A 26315-nucleotide genomic window follows, 5' to 3' on the forward strand; every position below is an offset into this window, starting at 1 on the left:
CCGTCCTAGGTATACTACCGGAGATGAGCTCAAAAATTTTCCCAACATTTTATCTCTTATATACCTAAAAGGCTATAACAAATTTGAGATATCCAAACGTACGTATATGCTGCTGGAGTTGTTCTTACCTTCATCGAGTGTGTTGCCATGAGTCTCATTGCCGGTTGGGTCGGTCACAGAGATGCCGAGAGCCCGGCAGAGCGCAGTTCGTAGTGGTGTATCCATCCAGTCATCCAGCCGTTGATCCATTTGCCTGCATGGCTCCATCCCGATCGAACGGCAGATAACACCCTTCAGACCCTCCGGCTTCGCGTGGGCCCGTCGACTAGGGCGCACTCGCACGCACCGTCGGGTCCCGACCGATCGCAGAAGGGAGAGAGAGGGGAGGAGGCCTCACCCCTCGTCCCACCTCCTCGCCGCCGCCGATTCGCCGCCGGCGACCTCCCTCTCACGCCTCCACCCTATCGCCCCTTTCCATCTCTCCTCGCCGCCGGCCTCAGCCGCCTCTTGGAGCCCTATCTTCGATATACTAGTTTCCAGTTTTAGTCCCGCTCCCCGCTTCCACCCCAATTCCCGGCGTGGCGCGCCGAAACGCGGTGCGATTCCTCCCGGTCCTCGCGGGCGCCCGTTGCCGAGGCGGGGCTAGGGTTCCGTCTCCGGTGCGCGCGGGGTTCCGGTAGGAGAAGGAGCTGAAGAAGGCGAAGGTGGTGCGACGCTGAAACCCTAGCTGCGGGGCGGGCGGGGATGGCGGGGCTGCTGGGGCAGCAGACGGTGGAGCTGGGCGCGGTGGTGCGACGGGCGGCGGAGGAGTCGTACCTCGCGCTGCGGGAGCTCGTGGAGAAGTCCCAGGCGGAGGCCGAGGGGAAGGGTCTCGGCACCGGAGCCAATGGCGGCTGGCAGCGGTCCGACACTGAGAAGAAGATCGATTTGCTCAAGTTCATCACACGCACGCGCCAGCGCATGCTTCGCCTCCACGTCCTTGCCAAGTGGTGCCAGCAGGTGCCACCTAATTTGAGTCTCAGGCTCTCAGCAGAACTATTTCCTCTCGCTCGTTAGTTTCCTTTCCATAATTCCAGTGTGGTAACATGTCAATAATTCAATTTTACTGATGCAACTGGCTCCAATTTAGTACTAATATCATAGTGTAATGACAAGAAATTTAGTTGTGGTGTTAGGGCTTGTAGCTTTAGTGGCATTGTCTTGCCTATCTGGCTTGATAGTTGTTGGCTTGTTGCAGTGTAGTGGGCTAGTAAAGATTGGTGATTGTTGATGGACTATGCTAGTAGGTTTGCTACTAGTGGAACATTAACAATTGTTTTGTGGATAAAAAGTAATCCGGTTAAATCTTGGCATGTTTATTTATTTGTTTAGTTTGATTTGGTGCAATGGCGTGTCGGTTTTTTCTATAAGAGTGGTGTGTGTGGGTTGTTTTTTCTTTTCTTGTACTCAAGTTAGGTCTAACCAGATTCGTGTATTCCTTTTTTTCTACCTTAATGAAATGACACGCAGCTCTCCTGCGTAGTTCGAGAAAAACCTTGCTTGGCTCTAGAAACTTATATTCTTCTTCTGGCGCTCACATGGTGTGCTCTGACATAGATGAAGCGGGTGAAAGAAATTCATTTTCCAATGTACTGTACTCCATTTTGAAATAGTGCCCACCACCTTACACGCATATATTAGGAGAATGCTAATCAACAAATAGAAATTAACAACACCCTTACTCTTTGATTTAATGTTTTCAGTCCAGATTATAGTGTATGGTTTGAAATGTGCTAATGTGGCTGTTATACTGGTGTAAATTACTTGTTTATAGCATATTTGATGCAAACTAATCCTAGTGCAACCATGTAAGCCATTTTTACTTCATTCTAATTTTTCATTAGATAGCTTTTAATTTAGTCAACATCCATATAAATTTTGTATTTCAAATTTAATTGATCCTAGGGCAGGGAAAATGAAAATTACCAGTAAGCAATAAGTTAAAGACAAAGGTGCAATGAAAGCCGAAAGGCTACTATATACCGTAAGACTCTCTTTCTTTGCCCCAAGCAGTGATGAAGCTTGGATATGGCATTGGCCTAGCCCATAGAGCAGTTCCTCAATAACTTCACAAATTTTCAGGTTGATTTCATGGCATGTTGCGTCATTCCACCTAGTCAATGGATTGCATTAAATATGTCCCGTTGTACCTTAATTTTCAGTTAGGTCAATTGTGATGATAAGCATTTTGTTAAAAACTGTGATTTAATCTGACAGTATATTCTATCTGTATACATTTGGCTGTAGGTTATTTACTCCATGCCCTTTTTTATATAGTATAGACTGCGGTGATGTTTGTTTTACAGCCTCTGTTAATATTAACCCTTATGACCTTACACAATTGTTATCATGATAAACTAAGTTTTTAGAAACTTTCCTCATTGGTTTAGTTTTCCAAGGTGTGAATTGCAGTATATTGTCATTAACGTATCTACTTTTAATCTATTCAGGTTCCTTTGGTTCATTATTGTCAACAGCTCGGAACAACTCTCAGCATCCATGAAACATGCTTCACTCAAACAGCTGACTCGCTGTTCTTTATGCACGAAGATTTGGTGAAAGCTCAGGCTCCTATGTTTGATGTTCCTTCTGCTATTGAAGTCATGCTTACAGGGGGTTATCATAGGCTGCCAAAATGCATAGAAGACATAGGAAGTCAAAATCGACTTTCCCCAGATGAAGAAAAACGTGCTCTGCGGAAATTAGATGCTAGTGTGCGGTACAAAGTACTTGTGACACCTAGACCTAAAGAAGTATCTAATGTTTCCGTAACTGATGGAATAGCAGTTTTACGTGTAGATGGAGAATTTAAAGTTCTTCTCACACTAGGTTACCGTGGTAATGTAGACTTATGGAGGATATTGCATATGGAGTTACTGGTTGGCGAGAAGAAAGGTCCTATTAAGCTTGATGAAAGTAGGAGATTTGCTCTTGGTGATGATATAGAAAGAAGAATGGCAGCTTCTGAGAATCCCTTCACAGTGCTATATGCTATACTTCATGAGTTCTGCATCTCTCTTGCTATGGACACTATTATTAGGCAGGCTAATGTCCTTCGACAGGGAAGGTGGAAAGATGCGATAAGATCTGAACTCATCTCTGACAGTGCCACTGGACAAATTGGAAATGCTTCTCTAATGCAGCTTGTTCAAGATGGGGAATTTGATTCAAGTGGTTTTAAGATACCTGGCCTGAAAGTTAATTACTGGCTAGATGAAAAAAGCACTAGCACAGCAGAACCTGATTCATCTCCTTTTATGAAAATTGAGGCAGGGCAGGACATGCAGATAAAGTGTCAGCATAGTTCATTTGTGCTCGACCCATTTACTGATAAAGAGGCGAATCTTTCTCTTGATCTGAGTTGCATTGATGTTGAACAACTCATTTTGAGAGCAATCGCTTGCAATAGGCACACACGCCTTCTTAATATTCAGAGACAACTGTGCAAAAATGTCCAAATTTCTCAGTCCCCAAAAGATGTTATCCTGAAACGAGATGTCACTGCAGCGAAGGACCCAAAGAAGGTAATGATAGAAAATTTTTAGTTTAAGTTTTGTATTTGCATGGCCTTACCTATCTGCTATTGGCTAAACTGTATTTTAGATGTTTAGTTCCTTCTACCATGTGTTGGCACTTAAGCTTTTCCTGAACCAGGAGTTGCATGCATTCCCATATTTAATTGTTTCGGATGTATAGAGATTGCTTGAATGATGTGAAAGAGTACTGGCATTGAGATTACTGTGCTTTGGCATATGATATCCTTTGTTGTGTAAAATTCGGAATAGTTATGTGTCTCTGCATGCCCATGTGTGTCTATTTTGTCATGCTCAGAAAGAGCTACCAATATAAAAACTAAAAGCTGGGTTGACATTCTGCCAGAAACAATTGTAGTGGGTACTATTCTTGAATTAATACCTGTTGTACCATGGTTCCAATGCTGTTTTTACTCAGGCGCTGATATCCTAGATTAATTATCTTGACCCTAAATGATTCTCCGTTTGCAATCAAAGATGATATTGGATGTGTTTCATGTGTTTTTATGTTTTGACGATATTTCTGTAAACTGGTGGGTTTTGAACATTTTCCAAAAGTTTTCACTTGTTCTCAGAATTTATTATTTCCGTTGTTGTTTTAGGTGAGTTTGATGACTGTTGCAAAAAAAATCTGATGAATTATATGCATGTTCATATCATGCTTCAACTTGATCTGTCATATTTGCATTGAATTATGTTAGCTCTTTTATCTTCACATTTTAATTCATAAATTGCTAACATGAGGATACTGAATTGTTGCGCCAAAATACTCAGGTCATAATGCATGTCTAGAACATATGGTTTGTAAATGAGACATGTACATGGAACGATTGATTTTGTTCAGCCATCAATTGCATCAGATGCTTAAAAGATTTGTTTTTCTTGTGTATGCCCTTTTTGCAGTTGTAGCATGGAATTGATCCGTTTTTATGTTTATGAATTTTGCAGAATGCAGAGAAGAAGGGCTCCTCAGATTGTTTTGGGAATGAAGTGCTTCAAGTAAGGGCATATGGTCAGGCGTATATTAGCCTTGGAATAAATATCAGGTGTGTCAGTACTTTGATTGATCCTAGTATCTTTCCCATTCTTTATAAACCCTCTTTTGTGTTACAAAAGCTTTAGAACCACAATTGCATCACTGAAATGTGTGATGAGAACCATTTGATAAATGGTAATCATAAAATAATTCGGAAAAGAAAATATTTGACTTATGGTGTGTCAACTCTACCTGGTGGAACATTGGCATTTTAGAGTGTCATTTCGAGGTCATTAAGATATTGTTGGATAGAAAAAAGTAAACTCCATAATAGAAAAAAGAAAAGTTCTATTTAACTCGATTGGTTTCAATACGTAAGAAGTGAGCGTGTACAGATTTGTCACTACTTGAGGCACTGAAAGGGACAGGAGGGGAGGTTTATACTAGTCATCTTAATATCCTGCATGGTGAAAAGGAAATTCTTCGTGCCATGCAAGCAAAACCACTCTACAAAATGGCCAAGAGGATTTATTTTCTGTGGTCTACAACTCTACATGAGGATTGCGTTTAACCATTTTTTTTGGGGGTAGAGTAGACACATACTAATGTTCAGGGCTCAGAATTTTTGCAGCACTGTCATTTTTTTGTGCATAATATTTATGTCCATTAAGTTGCTAGATATCATATAGGAGTGATACTTTTTCCTTTCTGAAGACAATAATGGTAGATTTATTTATATGTCTCAGTTCTGGTTTAGCCTTCTCAACTCCCTAAATGTTTAACTCTTTTCTCTTCAATAGGAGTGGCCGCTTTCTCCTTCAATCACCGGAAAACATATTACCACCTGCTGCACTTATGGACTGTGAGGAAGCTCTAAACAAAGGGAGTACTTCAGCTACTGAGGTTTTTTCAAGCTTAAGGACCAGGAGCATCCTCCACCTATTTGCAGCAGCTGGAAGGTTTTTTGGCCTTAAGGTTGTCACTGTGTTTACAATAATATCTGAACTTTTTCACTAGCAGATGTGATGTCATCTAGTGCTTCTTGCACAACATTGAAATGCCACCATGGGATGCATGCACTTTTGATTAATAATATCTTTTCAAATATTTAAATTGGTGACTTGTAATGATGAAACTGATTAGTTGATCTTTATAATATGGTACTTTCATGTACATTTTTGTAGTATTATTGTAAGTATATTATTAAGAAGATGAATGATATTGGTATTGGAGAGCAGAAGATGACATCCTTTTAAGTATGACTTGGCAGTAGTAAATGCTTGTGCCATTTCTTACTTTGAATTATGCCTTTTTGGAAGTGATAAGTTTCTTTTAGCTTCTGTGTACGGTTATCATGGATTTTTGCTTGGTCTGTTATCATGGATTAAGGCAGTATACGGTTTATCATGACTTGTTAGAGCATGCTAAACTCAGTTTTTTGCAAACATAAAGTGTGAAATTATATTGTTTTTATTCCAGGTCTACCAGCAGTCTCAGGGCACTCTGAAGATTCCAAAGGCCATATTAGATGGTTCAGATTTTATGATAATGGGATTTCCACATTGTGCAAATGCCTATTATCTGTTGATGCAACTTGATAAGGACTTCAGGCCTGTTTTTCATTTGCTTGAGACACAGTGTGATGCAAGTGATAAGACTAATGCAAATGCTGATGCTAAAGAAGCTATTAGGTTTAACAAAATCAATGTTGGGCAGATGCAAATACTTAAAAGTGAGTCAACTACCAATCCTTTTGATGTGAAGCTGCAGGCCCTACAAAGTATAATGAGCTCTGCTGACATAATGGATAGTGATCTTCCTGTCCAAAATGGAATTGAGCCTCTTCCACTACTTCCTGCTTGTTCACCATCGTTTTCGTCTATTGTTGATGAGGTTTTCGAATATGAACGTGGTTCTACTGCTGCACAGAACCATTCTATACTACCATCTAGTTTGCCAGCGACACCTCATCTGAGTTCTCTTTCAGTTGGTATTCAAGGAGTAAATGCTAGGGCTGTCTCACCAATGCACGATGGAGGCTTATCTCATACTCAAGCTAATAATATTTTAAAAGTTCATCCTAGTGTCAGTTTGAACAGCTATTTCCCAAGTAATTTTAGACATTTACACGGTACAGACACCTTTTCTTTCTTGAGTCCTGTAATCAATGCATCTACGACCAAGTTGTCAGGTTCTAATTCTAATCATGAATTTGTCTCACTAAGTTCTCCATGTGACAATGTATTGCAGATGTAAATAAATCACTTCAGCTTGTCCCTTCAAGCAATAGTAACAGCAATCAAATCCCTGTTCAAAGCTCCCATTCAGGCAGTCTTGGGAACTCTCCCTCTGATCATTTGGTTAGACCTTCAACTACAACAGGAGGTATTTTACCATAATCTTCTATATATTAGAATCAGATATAAATATATCGGTAAACATCTGTGGTGAACTAGATTAGGCTTCATTATAAATTTATTGTTGCAAATATGATTATCTTACTTGGGCAATTGTCAGGACTAGAGAAGCTTATTACTGCTGGCTCTGATGGTGCATCTAGGAAACGCTCTCTTTCAGATTTCTTACCAATTATCCCTTCATTACAAGGACTGCAACCTAGTGATCCAATTAAACGGAGAAAAATATCAGAATCAGCGCGGAGTCCCCTGCCATTGCAGGCATACACATCTAATTTGCAATCAAGAGCCAGCCTCACCTATGGAGATGTTATTGCGGAAAGAAATAATTGTGTCCCAGCAACTATATATGCTTCTGTGCTACTACATGTGATAAGACACTGTTCGTTATGCATCAAACATGCTCAACTAACAGCTCAGATGGATTCGCTTGCAATTCCATATGTGGAAGAAGTTGGTCTGCGGACACCATCATCTAATCTTTGGTTAACATTACCTTTTGCACAAGATGATTCGTGGAAGCATATATGCTTGCGCCTTGGTAAGGCTGGAAGCATGTCTTGGGATGTTAGGATAAATGATCCACATTTCAGGGAACTTTGGGAACTCAATGGAGGAAACACCACGACACAATGGGGTGTTGGTATTCGCATTGCGAATACCTCAGAAATGGATTCACATATCTCCTTTGATTCTGATGGTGTAGTTTTAACTTACAACACTGTTGAGGCAGATAGCGTCCAGAAGCTTGTGTCGGATTTACGACGACTTTCAAATGCTCGTTCTTTCGCTTGTGGAATGAGGAGACTGATTGGCGTGAAAATTGATGATAAGCTAGATGACAATCAGTTATCCACGGAGATGAAATCACAATCTGTTAATAAAGGCAACAGTGATGCTTCAGACAAGCTATCTGATCAGATGAGAAAGACATTCAGGATTGAAGCTGTCGGTCTAATGAGCTTGTGGTTCAGTTATGGCACCATGCCGATGGTACACATTGTTGTTGAATGGGAGATTGCTAAGGGTGGTTGCACAATGCATGTTTCTCCGGATCAGCTTTGGCCACACACAAAGGTTCATGCATACTTATCTTCGTATTTCATTTTTCTTTTAGATTGATCGCATTTGATGACTTCGAATCTTTCTATCAAGTTTGCTACCAATATTCCGAATATATTTCAGCATGGAAAGTTCTACTGCTGATATTTTGCTGATATTTTGGTAGCTTAAATGGATTCAAATAGTTTTCAATAAGGCCTTGGATGATAAATAAGAAAATTCTTTCTGTTTCCTCTTTTCTAATGTGATGTTTTTTTCTAAACATTACTTAGCTTCTTACTAGTTCTGATTGAACCTCTCAATGTGCTTTAGCAAGCTTCAGATCAGTGTACATTAATTTTGCCTTAATTTTAACTGTCAATATTGCTCTGAATACATATCCTTGAACATTCTTCTTGGGACAAAATGTTATTTTGTAGGCTGGCATGTGCTCAGTTGCATACTTGCTAACTTTTTTTTTCACAAGAAGTGTACATTTATCATTTTATCTTTTGAAAATGGCATCAACAGTGTATAGGCAGGAAGTATAAATGGGTGCTGGCATTTTCACTGTTTCACCAGACAACGCCTGTGAGATCCTTTACTGGAAGTGCCAGATGGGTCATTCCAGGCTTCCATCCATTCTCAACATGTATCTGTTGATAAATAGCTGAAACCATGTTCTCTGTTTAGGCATGAAGTTTGTGATATATTTCTTAATTGATCTTGCAATAAAATTCACCTTTATATGCTTAGTTCATCTCAGAATCAATCTTGCATGAATGCAGTTTCTGGAGGATTTCGTGAATGGTGGGGAGGTAGCATCCTTCTTGGATTGCATTCGACTTACAGCAGGACCATTACTTGCCCTTGGAGGTGCAATTCGTCCTGCAAGGATGCCTGTAACTGTTTCATCTGGATATAGCTCTATGCCAAAACAGGCCAACAACATCCCTACACAAGGGCCATTAGCAAATGGATCATCTTCATCAAGCATACATCATGCACCTGTCCCCTCAAATGCTGCATCTGCCCATTTGAGCAGTCATAATCTCCATGCTGCTGCCATGCTTTCAGCTGCTGGACGGGGTGGACCTGGACTTGTTCCCAGTTCATTACTGCCTTTTGATGTTTCTGTTGTACTTCGTGGGCCATACTGGATACGCATTATATATCGTAAGAAATTTTCTGTTGACATGCGCTGCTTTGCTGGGGATCAAGTTTGGCTCCAGCCAGCTACCCCTCCTAAAGGTGGACCATCAGTTGGTGGATCATTGCCATGCCCACAGTTCCGACCTTTCATAATGGAACATGTTGCTCAGGGTCTAAATGCTCTTGAACCCAACTTCATGAATGCTGCGCAGGCTAGCGGACACTTAAATAACAATGCTGGAGCTCCACAAACTGCTCCTAGTGCAAGTCGCTTAAGTGCTACTCCTGGTGTTTCTTTATCTAGGCCAACTTCTGGTGTTGCTAACCATGTAGCAGCCAGTTTGAGTCGAGCAGGAAATGCCATGTTGGCTTCTTCAGCTCTTGCTTCAGGGATTGGTGGAGCTTCTGTACGACTTACTCCTGGAGCTGGTCTCCCTGTGCACATGAAAGGGGAAATTAACACAGCTTTCATAGGTCTTGGGGATGATGGTGGATATGGTGGTGGCTGGGTTCCTTTGGCAGCTCTGAAAAAGGTTCTGAGAGGGATACTTAAGTACCTTGGAGTTCTATGGTTATTTGCACAATTACCTGAACTTTTGAAAGAAATACTGGGATCAATCTTAAAGGACAATGAAGGGGCACTCTTGAATTTGGATCAAGAGCAGCCTGCACTCCGGTTCTATGTGGGGTAAGAAACTATAAAACTAGCAAATATCCTTAGTTTTCTAGCATCATGATACTTAAATCTATGCCATTCACTTTTCTACTACACGATTAGGATTCAGTATCAATATGATATTCGTTGCCAAATTACCCTTAGGCCCCATTTGGGTCCCTTCATTTTGAAGGAATTGGAATCTATTTAATGGAGTAGGCTAATTTATGTTGGAATGTAGCATTCCACAACTTTCCAAAATTTAGATATAAGCCTATCTTAAATTCATGGGGTGGGAGATGGAAATTGATTCTATAGATTATAGTTATTAGAATGGAATTCAATTCTTATAGCACGCTCTTAGACTCGCTTCTCTATAGTAGAAGTGCAGCATATAAGTATCTCTCCCATATCACCAACTATAATATACAACTATATTCCACATACAATTATATTAGCTTAATTAATTTGTGTCTAAATTATGATTATTAGGATGGAATTCAATTCCAATGATCCAAACGGGGCCTTAGTTTTCTACTGTGCATGGAATTTTATATATCTATATTGGTGTTAGAGATATTGATCACCATGGCTTTCTTTTGAAAATAGTGCCTTATTCTGTTTATATGTTGCTCTTTGGAATATATATTCATTGGAGTATTTTACATATTTACTGAATATGGGTGTTGTTCTGTTGTTTCTTTATTTGCTTTGATCATGGTTTTAAAGGCGTCGCACTGTCGCCTAACTTTAAGCGTCGCTTAGGCGAGTACAAATCCTGGGTGTCTCTGTCGCCATGACAAAATTAGTGCACGCACGAGAATGGTGGGAGGGGAAAGAGATGAATGAGGAACAAGTGGGGAACCGGCCAGCAAGGCCAAGCAACCACCGCATGCACCATTCCTTGCCGGAAATTTCGCTGGTGGCCGAGACAGCATTGAGCAGGCCTATATTTCTTGGTTTCAATAGGACTATGACCCCTTAAGATTTTTTGATTTCTACCCCCTAGTAGAAGAATAAATCCCCCAAATAGCACATGAAAAAACCAAAAAAAAAGCTCTGCCCTCCCTCTCTATCCCTCTGGGATGTAAAGTATATCTCTTCTCACCAACCTCTATTGCTCTCGTGTAAAGCCTTTTTTTTACGCGACAGGAAGTGCCGTCTGGGAGCTTTACCAGGACTCACTTGAAAAACGCGAGCCTTTTTTTCATGCTTTTCCCGGCAGTCACCCCAGAATGAAAGGGGTGATCTCGTAGTTCTTGGTCTGTGAAGATGTGTTGTTAGGTTCCCTAGAGTAACTTTTATCCGTTGAGCGACGGCCGCTCGAACCTTGTTCCGAGATGTTTTTGCTGGTATTCTGTTCTGGCTCGGTTATTTCATCTAGCCATTCCCTCCGGTCAGCTGCAGCGGCAGTGGCAGTGGATCTGAGGGGGTAGGGGAGTGAGTGATGAGGGGTAGTGGGCTAGCCGCACAAGAAGAGACAGGTGGGAGGCGCAAGCCGGCTGGCCCCCAGAGGGGGAAGTGAGAGACGCGACGACTATTTTGAGTCTGGGAGCGGAGCTGCATCCGCATAGGAGGCAGGGACTGGGAGGGAGGCACAAATGGGCTGGCTGTTGGGCTGGGGCAACAGCTTAACCCGTTCCTTCTCCTTTGTCCCTCCCCTTTTCTCCTTTTGTTTTCCTCCTTCCTGCAGTTGCTTTGCTGTTACTCAGAAAGCTGTTTTTCCTAGGCATTTGAGAGGGGGTGGGTCACCACGGCTTGCCTTACCGCCTTAAGAACACTGGTTTTGATGCTGTCTGACATGTGGTTGAGCTTAGACGAGAGTTCCAAGCTGAAAAAGTGCTAGGCTGCTAGCAGCAGTGGAGCCAGGAGTTCTGCGATGGGTGTGCACACCAAATTTTCTTAAGGCCCCGAAGTCAATATAAAATAAATGTATTAAAAAGGGCTTATAATATTGTGCATTTAAAAATTAATTTGAATTTATAAAATTGCAATATAAAGTGTTAATATTTGTAAAATAAGGTCTTACATAAATAGATACAATACCATAAATTCTTCCACTCAATACACTTCATCGTGGTCATGGAAGTTTTGATTATGTTATCGTTAATTACCTTTAGCAAAATATTCCACTCCATAAATGTGGCCAAACAATTGTCTTATCTCTACTACTATTTCTCAACTTATTCTTTGCTAGGATCATTGTGAAAAATAAAAACAATTTCAACACTTGCCATCACCACAACAATACCTTAAGAAACAAATACACCTAATCATAAATAGCATGTTTATTTGCTTCAACAAGCCTAATAGAGTGCTAACAGAATTGATTAGATCATCAGTTTTTTCATATCATCAATGGAGTTATCAAACTGGAGTTCAAACCTTATCAAATTCCATGCTTGTGGCCTATGTGCATTGGTGCGTAACTGCGTATGTGCATCTCACTTGCAGTTGGGAAAAAACACACTTGAAATGTCCTTGGATAAGGTAATTAATTTTAAATCATAGAGAGTTAATATTGTCAGTGGTGATCAAATGCCCAGCAGCTGCCTGCCTGGACACATGAAAAGTATTATGGTCCTAATGAAGATTAGAGAACATATACTTGAGGCCTCTACTTGTGTGTGAGTGCTGAGTAAACGAGTTTGTAAACTATAAATTTTGCTATGCCTAACTACTCCCTGGGGATGTATAGGAGTTTTGGGTGTGCCTGGCACACTGGGCACCCCAGCTGGCTCTGCCACTGAGTGCTAGACTGCTAGTGTTAGGTGTCAACAGTTCACAATGACTCATCTTCCTTGTTTTTCCTTTCAGTTAAGTATTTACATTTGGGACTGCCAATAAATTGGTTCCTGTTTTCATCTTGCAGAGGCTATGTATTTGCAGTCAGTGTTCATCGGGTTCAACTGCTACTACAAGTTTTGAGTGTTAAAAGATTTCACCACCAGCAACAGCAACAGCAGGCTCAGAGCAATGCTCAGGAAGAGCTAGCAGCAGCTGAAATCAATGAAATATGTGACTATTTTAGCAGGCGTGTTGCCTCCGAACCATATGATGCTTCTAGAGTTGCTTCTTTTATCACTTTGCTCACGTTGCCGATTTCGGTACTGCGTGAGTTTTTAAAGTTGATTGCATGGAAGAAAGGTTTTTCCCAGGCTCATGGGGACATTGCTACTGCTCAGAGGGCTCGGATCGAGCTTTGTTTGGAGAATCACTCAGGATCAGCTTCGGCTGATAATACAGAGAGCACTTTGGCCAAGAGTAACATTCATCATGATAGAGCCCACAGTTCAGTAGAGTTTGCCCTGACATTTGTACTTGACCATGCTCTCATTCCTCACATGAATGTAGCTGGTGGAGCTGCCTGGCTTCCATATTGTGTATCAGTGAGACTCCGGTATTCTTTTGGGGACAACAATCATATAGCATTCCTTGCAATGGATGGGAGCCATGGTGGGAGAGCCTGCTGGTTGCAACTTGAGGAGTGGGAAAGATGTAAGCAGAAGGTTTCAAGAGCTGTGGAGACTGTGAATGTGTCTGCTGTGGCTGGAGAGGTAGGCCAAGGAAGGCTGCGAATGGTTGCCGAGATGATCCAAAAGCAACTCCAACACTGTCTACAACAGCTAAGAGACGGCCCACTTTCTGCAGGCTCTACTGCATCATGAGCTTACTTGGAATGAGCTGTGTCGTACTAGGCCATTCCCGATGATCCGACTTGTATACTCAGCATGGCCTTTGGCTTTGTGGCTCCGTGCAGAGGTAAAGGAGTTATCTCATTTGGTAGCAGCGACAGCTTCTCAGCCTGAGGCTTGTTCAGATTGACAATTTTGTACAGTATAAATGGTGTTGGTTGACTCATATGGACCCTTAGCCCATTTGAGTGTGTAGGCTGTAACATAGCTAGCGTGGGTAGTAATGTATTAAGATGGAGTTGCTCACAGGGGTGAAAAAAGATCTTCGGAAATTGGTCTTCTGTATCATGTAAACTGCTGTAGTCATCTTACCCTTCTTTTCCCCTGCTGGATAGCACATTTAGGAGTTTTTATTTTTCTTCTGTCTGTAGGATGTTAATCTAGACAAAAGCAGATCTGGCATGTGTGGTGGTGTACATGATAAACTGTCACTGGACTTGGACTGACACATTCCGTTTGTATAAGCAGGACATCCAAAGTTGTGTTTAGAATGACTCAAGGCTGCAGAGTACGTTGCTTGTAGTTGTAGCTTTTATTGATGTTTCTTTTCATTATTGTGCCTAGTAAAGTATGTTTCAGTCGTTCTTGTTGGTAGTATGATTTTTAATATGCAACACAAAATCGGCTGGGTCCAAATTGATGGATGGATTAATAGACGAGTGCATGCTGTCGTGTCATTGCGTTTCGATTTTTTTCATCTTAACTCATGGCTGGCAAACTGACCACATGGATTGGCTTGAACATTCACAACTTGTTCAGCCCAACGTATTATCGTGGTGGTAACCTTGTGATTGGCCGGTAACATGTATTGTGCGACGCCTTGACTTGCCAACACTAATGGAGAACCATATCTTGGTAGGATGTATTTTTCAACTGAAGTTTCATAACCAAGCACTTGAAGGAGCTTCAACGATGCTAAGCAGCGGATGGAGCCCTATGTTTGGCGTCTTGAATGTCTTTCAGTGGTATGGGCATGCCTGTCGATGGCCAATGTCTTGCACAGGTTTATACAGGTGACTACGGGAAAGAAAACCACTGTTTCTGTTAGTGGATGGTGATGATGGTGTATGATACGGTTAATTTCAGCCGAAAATGTTCAAATCATGTTAACCGTCGTTCTATGTAGGTACTAGGTACTATAGCGCACCACACGCTTTCTATTCAAATTAGATTTCGAATTGAACCTTTGAGGTAGACATGATGCTCGTCACTTGGTTACTCCTATCAAGCATACATAATCAACAGTTCTCTTTTTTTAAAAAAAAGAAAGAAAAAAGAAACATGTAGTGCAGCATATTACTACTACTTCAGACGTGATGAAGTCACAACCAGCTATCGGGGAGGCCGATGTTCTGGAACCTGAACGACGAGTCCCTCGAGTCCTTGCCGGCGAGCCCCGGCCCGTCGCCGTCGATCTCGTCGGCCTCCGTCGTCTCCGCCACGGCGAGTGGCGACGGCAGCAGGAGCACCGGTGGCGGCTTCTCGACGTCGGCGTCGTCCCCCCGGGGCAGCGCCGCGGCGAGGTCGTGGTCCCACATGAGGAAGTGCAGCGTGATGGGGCGGAGCGCGTGGCGGTGCAGCGACAGCTTCTGGCTCAGCGACACGGTGTCGAAGCACTTGACGTCCCCGGACGCCGACGCCATCCACGGCAGCACCTTCTCGCCGCCGACGCGGGACACCACCAGCAGCCTCGACGCCGCGCGCGCCGCCCGGTGGAGCTCCAGGAGCCCCGATCGCGCCGACGCCACCCCCGGCGTCCCTTCCTCCGCCACCGACGACACGTAGATGAACCCTTCCTCCGTGCGGCTGATGGCGAATCCCAGACGCGTGTCGCCGGGGCGCAGCCGGAGCTCCAGCGCTGCCTCCCCCGCCACCGCCGCGTACCACAGCCGCACGGCGCGGACCACGCCGATGTCCACGCCGTGGTAGTCCTCGAACCCGTACAGGCTGGCGCTCGCCATCCCGGCGAGGTCCGACAGCGAGCCCGTGTTCACCGTAGACAGCGCCGTCTCGCCGGAGATCTTGGTCAGCAGCGCCTCCGTCTGCACGCTCATGAACACGACGGGCACGCCGGAGGCCTGCGACGACCGGAGCCACGCGTCCGCGCGCGCCAGGGTGTCGTCCAGGGAGTTGTACCGGGTGTTGGACCCGTCCGTCGCCTTGGGCAGAAGAAGCAGGGACAGGAAGCAGCTCGCCGCCGGCACCGGGAGGAGCTCCCTCATCTTCTTCTCCCACTGGAACGGCTCGTAAGCATGGCCGATCTTGGCGTCGCGCAGCGCCGACAGCAACTTGCCGTTCTTGGAACCTTTAATTCATGCAGGGGTCGAATATCCATGTCAGCAAACAATTTCAATCTGAGCGCATGCAGTTCAGCAGAAGAGATTCCACTCAGAACACAATGCATATGGCAATTGTTTGAGCTCATGACCAACCAGCAACTTGACAACATTTTACTAGTCAATTTGCAACCTAGTTTATGCATATAAAGACAGTAAATTGCGCAAAGAATCAACATAAAAGAATGCAATCATGGAACAAGCATTGGATCTAGGATAAGCAATTGCTAAAATACTCACAAGCTGACCACAAGTAATCTAGCAGAAGAGATGTGATCTTGGTATTTGGTGCTTTGACCTTCAGAAGGTCACCAAGCTCAAGACATGCTTGCAATTTGCAAGTCATGTTATTGTTGCTAGCACTCCCAGTTCAAAGATAAAAAAAGGCTTTCCGAAGAGGCAATAACCTGTGGACGGGGTAGAGCCTCCATCACCACGCTGAAGTTTAGAGAGCGAGATTTCGCCACATAACCAGTATATAAGGCAATGTGTTTGTAATAATGATCTTAATTTTTAGACACCTTCAACACTGTTACCTGCACTACCAAGTGTGGGAGCACGCAAACAAAAACATTGTTCTGTCATTGGATATGCTGGACATTTTTTCCACTGCATGAAAGGGACTTACTAATGAATGTGAACTGCTGCCAAAGCAACATAAGCTGCCAATTCAATATCATGGGGCCCAAGGGCCAAGGTATTGTTATCATGCTCTGGAACCTTAAAAGGGCTGGCAGAAAAGGCCCCTACCTGCTTGCGTTGTTAGACTTTCTGAGTTGAGAAAGCAACATGAGAGAAAGAGACTTCCTCTTGTCCAACTAGTTTCAAAGGGGACAGTGTCAGAGTGACAATTTGTTTCTATCTTCTCCTTTGTTTCATGGAAGATATAAACTGCTTCTAGCAACAAAGAGAAGCAAAACAAGATAATATAATGTCCCGGGACAGATTGACAAGGTCATGTAACTTCCAAGAAGGTGACCCTTTCTTTGATATATGAACTATAGAATTACAGAAACCTAAGAAGACTTGATGCTCAATCTTGCTGGTTACGCCATTGAATCGTCGGAAATTACGATAATACAAAATATAATCCTAGCGTCCTTGTCATGAGTACATGACCAATTTAGGATTAAACAAAGGCAATAAGTTTAAGAGCCTTGGAGGTACCATCATCCAACAAGGCCACGACAACAATGGCAAGCTAAAAGTTGTTGCATACGTTTAAAAAAACAAAGGTTGTCGCATAACTTAAATTCGCTCAATTTCGCATAAAAAAGTACAGAAATTAACAGAACATATAACCCTAGTGTAATTTATTTAGCTCATAAACCTAAAAAAAACTTGCTCAATTCAGTTAAAAAATATTCCAGAAGAGATGAACTGAGCAAGGCAAGGCAAAGGAAGGAAGCCCGTCTCACCGTCGAGCTCGAAGCTCTCGCGGCTGGACCGGTCGCCGTCGACGGAGCCGTCGCCGCCGCCGCCGCGCCGCCCGACCCGCCTCCCGGACGGCGGGCGGCCGCTGCTCGCTGCCGAGGAAGACGACCCGGACGCTGATCGGCTCAGCTGGTCCGCCTCCTCCCCGCTGCCTGGCGAGGCCGAGTCCCCGCGCTTGAAGGCCGACCGGAGCAGCCGGTGCATCTTGCCGCCGCCGCTCCTGGCCGGCGGCATCGCCGGGCCGGCTTGGAGCTCGAACGGCGCCAGCGCCAGCGGCTCCGGTTGGTCGCTCGGCATGAGCAGAGCTGGATGAGGTGTTCTTGGTGGTTTCTTGGTTTTGGACTATGGTGGTGGTGCGTGGGAAATGGAGGTCAGAGGAGCAGAGAGGAGATGCACTGGTTTATATATATATATATATATATATATATATATATATATATATATATATATATATATATATATATATATATATATATATATATATATATATATATATATACAAAATGGAAGGGAATAAAAGGTCCTTGGGATGTGAGATGCGCCAGTATTTGGAATCTAATTGTGCTAGAATGACCCTGACTGTGGAAAGTTTGGCATCGTCTTTTTAACAATTTAATAACTACACCTCTGCTTTTAAATATATGCCTATCATGCCGTTGACACGGCCTAAAATTATCATGTATTTTGTGATGTACAAGATTTCACTTCACTACTAGGAAACAAGATTTTGTCAACCCGTATGTTTTTTTTGTTTTACTACCATGATTATATATTTTATTTACCATATATTATTGTATACAAGATGCTTCTTGCCTAATTAGAACGGCTATTAATATGGATTTTTACAAACCAATTCTATCAGACATCAGCGGCATCCAACACAAGGAATTGTTCACAAGCTATGCAAAGAGAAAGAAAATCTCATGGATGCAATTTGGTTGGTGGGATGAGATGGAGCAGGACGAAGCTGCTCCATTTAGAGATGGCAATGGTACATGGAATGGGCAAAAACCTCTACCCAGCGGTACCCATACCCGCTTACCCACGAGTAAAATATACCTGAGGCGCATGTACATTCCCCTACCATTCTCGAACGTCGAATAACCAGGCGAGCATGTCTTGAATGGCGTGAACGCCGTATCCCTCTCCCGCGCACACGCCCAGAGCAGCTGGGACTTGGTTTCTGGACTCCGGAGCCATGGCCGGAAGTGCAAAGCAACTCCTCGTGTATTGCGGGTGGCGGTGGCAAGAGGCAGGGGAGGATGAGATATGTGTTTGAATGACAGGTGGGCCCATCCTTGCTGCGCGTGGCTGTTTGACTGGCAGGTGGATCCTACGGTAACGGTGACTAACGACCAATGTGATCCCTGACATTGATTTCGGCCATCGAACCAAACAAAAAATGAAACTGGTCCAGCCCTTCAACTAAATGTAGATACAGAACCATTCCATTCTTATAATTTAGGGTGGAATGACTATTTCATCTCACTTCGCTTCTCAACCAAACACACCTCTAAATGTAAAGAGATGTAAGTTTGGATGATACCTCGTCTGGAGAAATTTGGGTGGCTCTTAGATATGCATTCAACCGCGGAGAGCAATTGACCTGGACTGAGGTTTCAACAAAAGGCATGATTAAGGACCAGTACGTGTTTTTTCCCTGGGTTCCGTGTTCTTTTCCATGAACTTTTTTTCCTCAACAAAATAGAAGTGCTGTCAGCTCTCATGGAATATCTGATCACTTCTAACTGGTTTGTGCATGCGCATCTCTCCTTGTAGGTTCTTGACCTTTGCGCGTCGCGACGAACTATTTTGTCTGCATATATATATCTAACGCCGGAGTCACAGCTGCAAGACCTGGTGGTTGGGCCCTCCGGCGCGTGCAAGTCAACAGTGCACTGCCTCTAGTAGTTCTTGAAAATTACCCTGCCAGTGATGAATACGTTTTCTCCAATGGATAAAAAAATAAAATTACCCACAAACCAAGCTATCAGAGACTGTCAGGACACGTTGGTCTAGCTGAAATTCTCGGAGAAAGCGATCGACATCAAGTTTCAGAAAAGCTCAGCACGCATACTCTTGTAAGAACCAGCAAAGACTGTCAAACTTTGACATTCCCAAGAATTCTAAATTCCTCCGTTGCGACGAAATTGCATGCCCCCAACCTTGGAATCTCAAAGTATACTACCAAATTACTAGGGTCAACCGACCGATCAACGCATCTAGCGTGACTTAATACACCATTATTTTTCCCAGAAATCAGTATAAACCACTTTATGGCATGCAAGATCATCTGTCACCTATTTGCTGCTGCATCGAATGGAATTTTCATCACAAATATTTCATTTGCAATGAACCAAAGGGGAAAAGAAAAACCTCCTATCTAAATAAAAAGCAATTGCACTTTCCCTTAAAGATTATTACATCCATCCTAACTTCGGCTGGGAAAATATTAGTTACCTTTTGTCGGACTTGTAGGCGACGAGTTCTTCAGCTTAGGAACGCTCTTGGATCGCTTCATCTTCCAATCCATGCCGGTGAACTCAGCCTCTTGGAGTAGAACCTAATCCCTGGTTTTTCTTACGCTCCTATACCTTAGAACGCCGATTTGCTATTCCTAGCTTGGATACAGCTGGTTTTACAAAGAACTACGGGGGTCATGTAGTGCATATTTTCTCAGACCTTTGAGAAGTATATGAACCAAGAAGTTTCCAAGAGCAAATGCCATTACTTCCAATGCAACTGGTTTGTCTGAGTTCAAAGTCTGAAGATGAGAGCTTTTTTCTACATTGTTCCAGCTTCGGACAGAAACGTACTGGTATGACAGTTATCCAGCTGATAAGATAAACCAAAACTATTTATTTGTTTTCCTTCACAGCCAGAGTTGACTGCAAACCAGTACCTTATCACAAGGCTGATGGAGACACGAGCGGGGCTTACAAAGAGAGCTTTTGAAGCTTCCAAATCTGCTTTGTGATCAATGTCTTTTCCAGAGTCAAATTAGAAAGTAGTATTATCAAGTAATTGTACAAAGGAAACGCAAGTTATTCTCAAATCCAATCATATATTCAACTAAAAACATCTTTGCGGAACCAAACAGATCACATATTTTTAGGCCAACTGCATGTCTAATTTTTCGATAATTGAAACTTTCAATCTTATTGTCCAACAATTAGAATGAATATACTAGGCTATTTCAAATTCTAGCCTTACCAGTGACATGTTCTTGAAAAAGATGCGGTTATGATACAAGTGTAACCCTGGTAAATGTGTTGGGTAGCGTAGAACTCAACTTCTGGAACTTTAAAAGTCCACTTTATTGGCAGGATCCATGGCACCAAGATTCAGTCTTCAAGGACAGTTAACACTTATCATTATCAACATCATCTTTTGAACATCAGGATCAATCATAAAAAACCACAGCTACTAGGATGGAAATAGTATGGTTCTAAGGAAGAGATGCAGCTAAACAAATTGCATTTCTTTTCTGATGTCGAAAACTGCGGTCTCCAATGATGGATAATTATTCTTTTAAAAAAATGATGGATAATTATCTTTTCAGGACCAACCAGTGCTACATCCTTAACATGCAGGCAACATATCTCAAAGTGGCCTTGGTTTGGTGCACCTTCTGCAAGTGGAAGGAGTTTACAATTAGGCCAGCTGCTGAAGTTGTTCAATATACTAGTTCAATTGTTTCAGATTGTGTAGCAGCTTCACACTGTGGTAGTAGTACACTGTATCAGGCGCTGAGAGTTTCTTGATTCTTCGAGGGAGGAGGGGGGAGCCACAACAATATAAAATTGAGAGACCAGTAACCAATACTGGTATAGAATGCAAAGTCAACAGACATGAACAATGGAGCTACCCAATTCCCTCGAACGGAACGACCCAACTTTCACTTGGATTTGCCTTGTGACGCTTTTTTTTTTTGCCAACACACGAATGCGCGAGCTACATGCATCAGTTGATCACCTTGTCGGAACCTTTGCTCCTAGCCGGTCAGACCGGTCAGGCAGGCCGGTCAGACCGGTTCAACGTAGGGACGTCGCGAAAACCTAGAAACACCACCTCGGGAGGGATCCTGTTAGAGGTGGCGCGCCTAGGGTTGCTCGGAGATCGGTCAGACCACTCAGAACATCCTCAAATGCTGTCGAGACGAAGGAGGAAAGTAGGGGGTTGGAAAAGCTAGGGTTTGAAGATAAAAAGGAAATAATTGTGTTTGACGATTGGGTGATAGCCCTCGATCGGCTAGGGGCCTTTTCCTGCAATCTCGATTCATCTCCAATTCGACCAGGACTCCAGATTTTGCCTCGGACTCGGGCTGACCGGTCTGACCGATCGGGGCAACCGGTCAGACCCGTTCGCACGCGCCTGATCGGCAGTAAGCCTAGATCAGCGCCGCTGCCACTTTTGGGCTCCAACACATGCCCCCCTATTTCTTGGTAAAGCTTGCGTACCAAGAAATAAACCTAAGGGTGATGGATCCCACCAGCCATTTTGTTCTAAGGTGATATTTCAAAGTATCGGCCATATTGCTTTTAAACATCTTGCCAAACACTTGGATGGTACATTTTCAAGTACATCCTATTCAGAGCTCTACATAGTTGAAATCCACGTAAAGTCTCCACCATATAAGAATTTTCACGGAGCACACTTGTAATTCTATATGGCCCTTCCCAACTTGGAGACTATTTTCCAAATTTATTGCTGTTAGTTCCTATAGGTAGAATTGTCTTCCAAACCAGATCTCCTACCTGAAATGTTTTGGTCTTGACTTGTTTATTGTATGCTCTTGCTACCTGAATTTTATCCTTTTCAATTTCCATCAAAGCCTCCATCCGCTTGTCGGTGACCTCGTCAATATTGTCCATCATTAAGACATAGTAGGTGTCAAAATCAAGATCATTCTGCTTAGCCACCCTATATGCACCCAAATTCACCTCAACGAGTAAAACGGCTTCTTGACCATAGACAAGCTCAAAAGGAGTAACTTTGGTGGCGCCATGTCTAGAAATACTATGAGCCCATAAAGCTTCAGATAAAACTTCATGCTATCTTTTAGGATTATCCTCTATCTTCTTCTTCTTGATGAGCTTAATTAGAATCTTGTTGCTAGACTCAGCTTGACCATTAGCTTGAGCATAATAAGGAGATGAATTGAGTAATTTAATTCCATAAGATTCCACAAACTCCTGCACTTCTTTAGATATAAATGAAGTCCCCTGATCCATAGCCAATGTTTGTAGAATACCAAATTTGTGTATAATATGCTCCTTAATAAACTCAATCACCTCTCGATGTGTTATATTCTTGAGGGGAATTGCTTCAGTCCACTTGGTAAAGTAATCAGTAGCCACAATCACAAAACAATGTCCTTTCGACGAAGAAGGATGAATCTTACCAACGAAATCCAATCCCCGTCCTCTAAACAGCCACGGTTTTATAATTGAATGCATCGATGAAGCAGGAACCAACTGAACATCTCCAAACTTCTGACACTCTTCACAACCTTTGTAGTAACAAAAACAATCAGCTATCATATTAGGCCAATAAAAGCAAGCCCGCTTGAGAAGCCATTCATCACACGAGCTGATTGATGCGTACCACAAACTCCTTCATGCACGATCCCGCAAATAATTAATCAGAGGCGTTCTCCAGTCATTCGCTTCGTCCTTAGCAAATTTGGAATGATCCATGGCCGAAGTGGAAACTTCACCGGTCAGACCGGCCGGCTGGGCGGTCAAACCGGTTGGACCGATCAAACCGGTTTCGGAGGCCGGTTGGACCGGTCCCTCGAGGACGTAACACTTGGCCTCACAAAGTGTTGGCTTTCTTTCGTGAAAGTTTCGTTTCTGGATGTTATAGCTAGACACTTGTTGTGCCAGAGCATTAGCCCTCAGATTCTCTTCCCTTGGTACATGATAAATAGTAAATTGATCCATGCAAGTTACGTTGTCTAAGCACTTATCAAGATAGGCATTTAAAAACCCGTCTAAACATTGGAAAACCTTAGACACTTGCTGTACCACCAACAGAGAATCTCCATAAGCTTCAACATGTTTTACCCCCATCTCTTGTAAAATTTCCAAACCGAATAGCGAAGCCTCATATTCAGTTTGATTATTGGTACACCTGTGATCCAACTGGCTAAGAAACTCAAAAATAGCCCCGTTGGGTGAAATAAGCACCACACCAACACCGCAGCCACTTTTGCAAACCGATCCATCAAAGTACAACTTCCAAGGGGTAATAGTGGTATAACCGACATTTAAATCAAGTTGTTCATCAATTCTATGCTCAACGATAAAATCGTCTAGGACTTGACCCTTCATTGATTTCAACGGTTCACAAACCAGATCATATTTAATCGGTTTGACAAACCACTATGCAAGTATTTGATAATAAATAATGCCTTAACTTGGTACAAGCATGATATAATGATAAGCAAAACTTTTCAATAAAAGTGTACCTCGTCTCAGCATCCAATAGCCTTCTACTCACATAGGTAACAATGTGCTCCTTCCCTTCAGTCTCTTGAGTTAAAACTACCCTAGAAACACCCTTTTCGGCTGCCACATATAATTTAAAAGGAATACCATGTTTTGGAGCCTGAAGAATGGGCAGTGAAGATAAATAATTCTTGATTTGTTCAAATGCTTCTTACTGTTTTACCCCCAAGTAAATCAGCTTCATTCTTCAACCGAAGTAAAGGAGTAAACGCATTCACCTTCCCGGACAAGTTGCATATAAATCTTCTCAAGTAATTCACCTTGCCCAGAAACTTCTGCAACTCTCTTTTACAATAGGAGCTTATAGTTTTTCTGATAGATTCAATCTTGTTAGGATCGATCTCAACACCTTTCTCATGCACTACAAAGCCCAAGAATTTCCTAGCCGATACACCAAAAGCACATTTGAGTAGATTCATCTTCAAACCATACCGACGCATTTTCTCAAATGCAAGCCTCCAATCAGCCAAATGGAATCCTAGCTCGGCCGATTTCACAACAATTTTGTCGATATATACTTCCAGCACTATTCCAAGCAAATCATGAAAAATCAAATTCATAGCCCTTTGATAAGTAGCACCAGCATTCTTCAAACCAAAAGTCATGACAATCCACTCAAACAAACCAACAAATCCTAGACACACAAAGGCCGTTTTGGACACATCCTCTTCGGCCATAAAGATTTGATTGTATCCAGCATTGCCATCAAGAAAGCTAATCATTTTATGTCCAGATGCAGCATTAATAAGTACATCGGCTATAGGCATAGTATATTCATCTTTTGGTGAAGCTCTATTAAGATCTCTGAAATCAATGCACAATCTGAGCTTACCTATGCCCTTCTTCTCAACAGGCATAATATTAGAAACCCAATCAGCATATTGACAAGGCCTAATAAACTTAGCATTAAGAAACCGATTGATTTCCTCTTTCACTCGATCATAAATAATAGGATTAAAACGCCTAGCAGGTTGTTTATGAGGCCGAAAACCAGGTTTGATAGGTAGCCCATGCTCAACTAGCTCGCGGCTTAAACCAGGCATTTCAGTATAATTCCATGCAAAACAGTCGACATACTCTTTTAATAACTTTATTAAAACGGCCTTGAAAACAGGCTCAAGATTTTTGTTTACAAACATTGGTCTTGGTACAATACCATCATCAATATCCACCTCCTCTAAATGATCAGCCGATGTAAACCCTTATCCTAATTTACTCATGTCATCAAGATCCTCAATGGCCTCACACATATCATTCTTCTGTGCTTGATAGTGTTCTAGCCTCTGCTGCAACCATTGTAAATTTACATCCATTACATCATATGCGGTAAGCCTGCCGATCATTAATTGGCTTTAATACAGCAGCAACAAAACCATCCTTGGTGCAGCTAATATACTCACAATCGGAAAGATCTACACTAGATAAGCACGTAACATTATCATGAACATTCACGGTGGAACTATAGGCTACAGCAACACAAGCCGACGTATCACCATGCACAACCTCCACATCGTCCCCAACCCATTGGATCAAGCATTGATGTAGCGTTGAAGGAACACATTGATTTGCATGAATTCAATCATGACCCAAAATCAAACTAAAGTTACCTTGGGTCTCGACGACGAAGAACGCGGTGGCCAACGTCTTGCTCCCAATGGTAAGTTCCATAGAGACAACGCGTTTAGCTCCCATAAGCTCGCCTCCTCCCACACCACTGACAGTCATGTTGGTCTTGATTAGCTCCTCATTTGAACCACCTAATTCCTTGAACAAAGAATAGGATATTAAGTTGACAATTGCCCTTCCATCAACCAACATCCGAGAAATTGGCTTCCCACTGATATGTCCTCACATATATAGCGCTTTCAGATGATTTGCAGTGGCTTTAGGCTTTTAGAACACATCATCCTTAGGCCCAAAGTCAAGGTGAGCCAGATCCTCCTCCGAGAGTACATAACCATGCATCGACATATGAATCACATTTATCTCCAGGGCCATGCTCTCGGGCGAAGTAATGTAATCAACAAGTTATTCATCGTCCTTTGTCTCATGGACTGATGCCAAGTCATTGTTGCAAACCATAGGGGTAGAAAGAGCGAAACCGGGCGACGTCTCTAGCTCGACCGGTCTGACCGGTTCCCTGATCGGTTTGACCAGCTCGGGCACTGGCACAGACGCCTCGATCGGTCTGACCGGTTCCTCAACCGGTCTGACTGGTGGAGCTGGGGCGTCGGTCTTTGCTCTCCACTCCTTCTTCTGAGGTGCTACGGGTCTGTATCTATTGAACGCCTCATCCCTCTGTTTCATTAGCTCTTGTTCCCTTTTCTCTTGTAGCCTCAGCCTCTGCAACTTCCTCCTTTATGTGCGAGTCAACCCGGGAGGACACCATCTTGGTAAAAGATATTTGGAGCTTGACCCGCTACTACTAGCCTCATGATCATTGGCAGTGGGAGCCTTCTGCATAGATGTCACGACCGGGTTGCTTGTGCCAATCAGCCCTTTTGCATTAGCCTCGACGGAACATC

At 43.0% G+C, this 26315-nt stretch overlaps 2 protein-coding genes across 4 annotated transcripts; one reads left to right on the forward strand and one right to left on the reverse strand.

Annotated features, from left to right (window-relative positions):
• Positions 1-328: 328 nt before the first annotated feature.
• LOC117845734 (mediator of RNA polymerase II transcription subunit 14) lies at positions 329-14007 on the forward strand. 3 transcript variants are annotated; one of them, XM_034726800.2, is made up of 9 exons: positions 329-999; positions 2490-3563; positions 4521-4618; positions 5349-5523; positions 6028-6679; positions 6799-6933; positions 7156-8042; positions 8795-9846; positions 12686-14007. In XM_034726800.2, the coding sequence occupies exons 1-9, from the start codon at positions 745-747 to the stop codon at positions 13479-13481; spliced, it is 5124 nt and encodes a 1707-aa protein (XP_034582691.1). In that variant the 5' UTR covers positions 329-744; the 3' UTR covers positions 13482-14007. The 3 variants fall into 3 exon arrangements, with proteins under 3 accessions (XP_034582691.1, XP_034582690.1, XP_034582692.1); XM_034726799.2 differs by having other exon boundaries at positions 330-999; positions 7066-8042; XM_034726801.2 differs by having other exon boundaries at positions 932-1051; positions 7066-8042.
• Positions 14008-14662: 655 nt separating this feature from the next.
• On the reverse strand, positions 14663-17642 carry LOC117845735 (uncharacterized). Its single transcript, XM_034726802.2, has 2 exons — positions 17263-17642; positions 14663-15813 (listed from the first exon to the last, which is right to left on the reverse strand). The coding sequence occupies exons 1-2, from the start codon at positions 17573-17575 to the stop codon at positions 14831-14833; spliced, it is 1296 nt and encodes a 431-aa protein (XP_034582693.1). The 5' UTR covers positions 17576-17642; the 3' UTR covers positions 14663-14830.
• Positions 17643-26315: the final 8673 nt, after the last annotated feature.

The sequence above is a fragment of the Setaria viridis genome, chromosome 2 (genome assembly GCF_005286985.2).
Source record: "Setaria viridis chromosome 2, Setaria_viridis_v4.0, whole genome shotgun sequence".
NCBI lineage: Eukaryota > Viridiplantae > Streptophyta > Magnoliopsida > Poales > Poaceae > Setaria > Setaria viridis.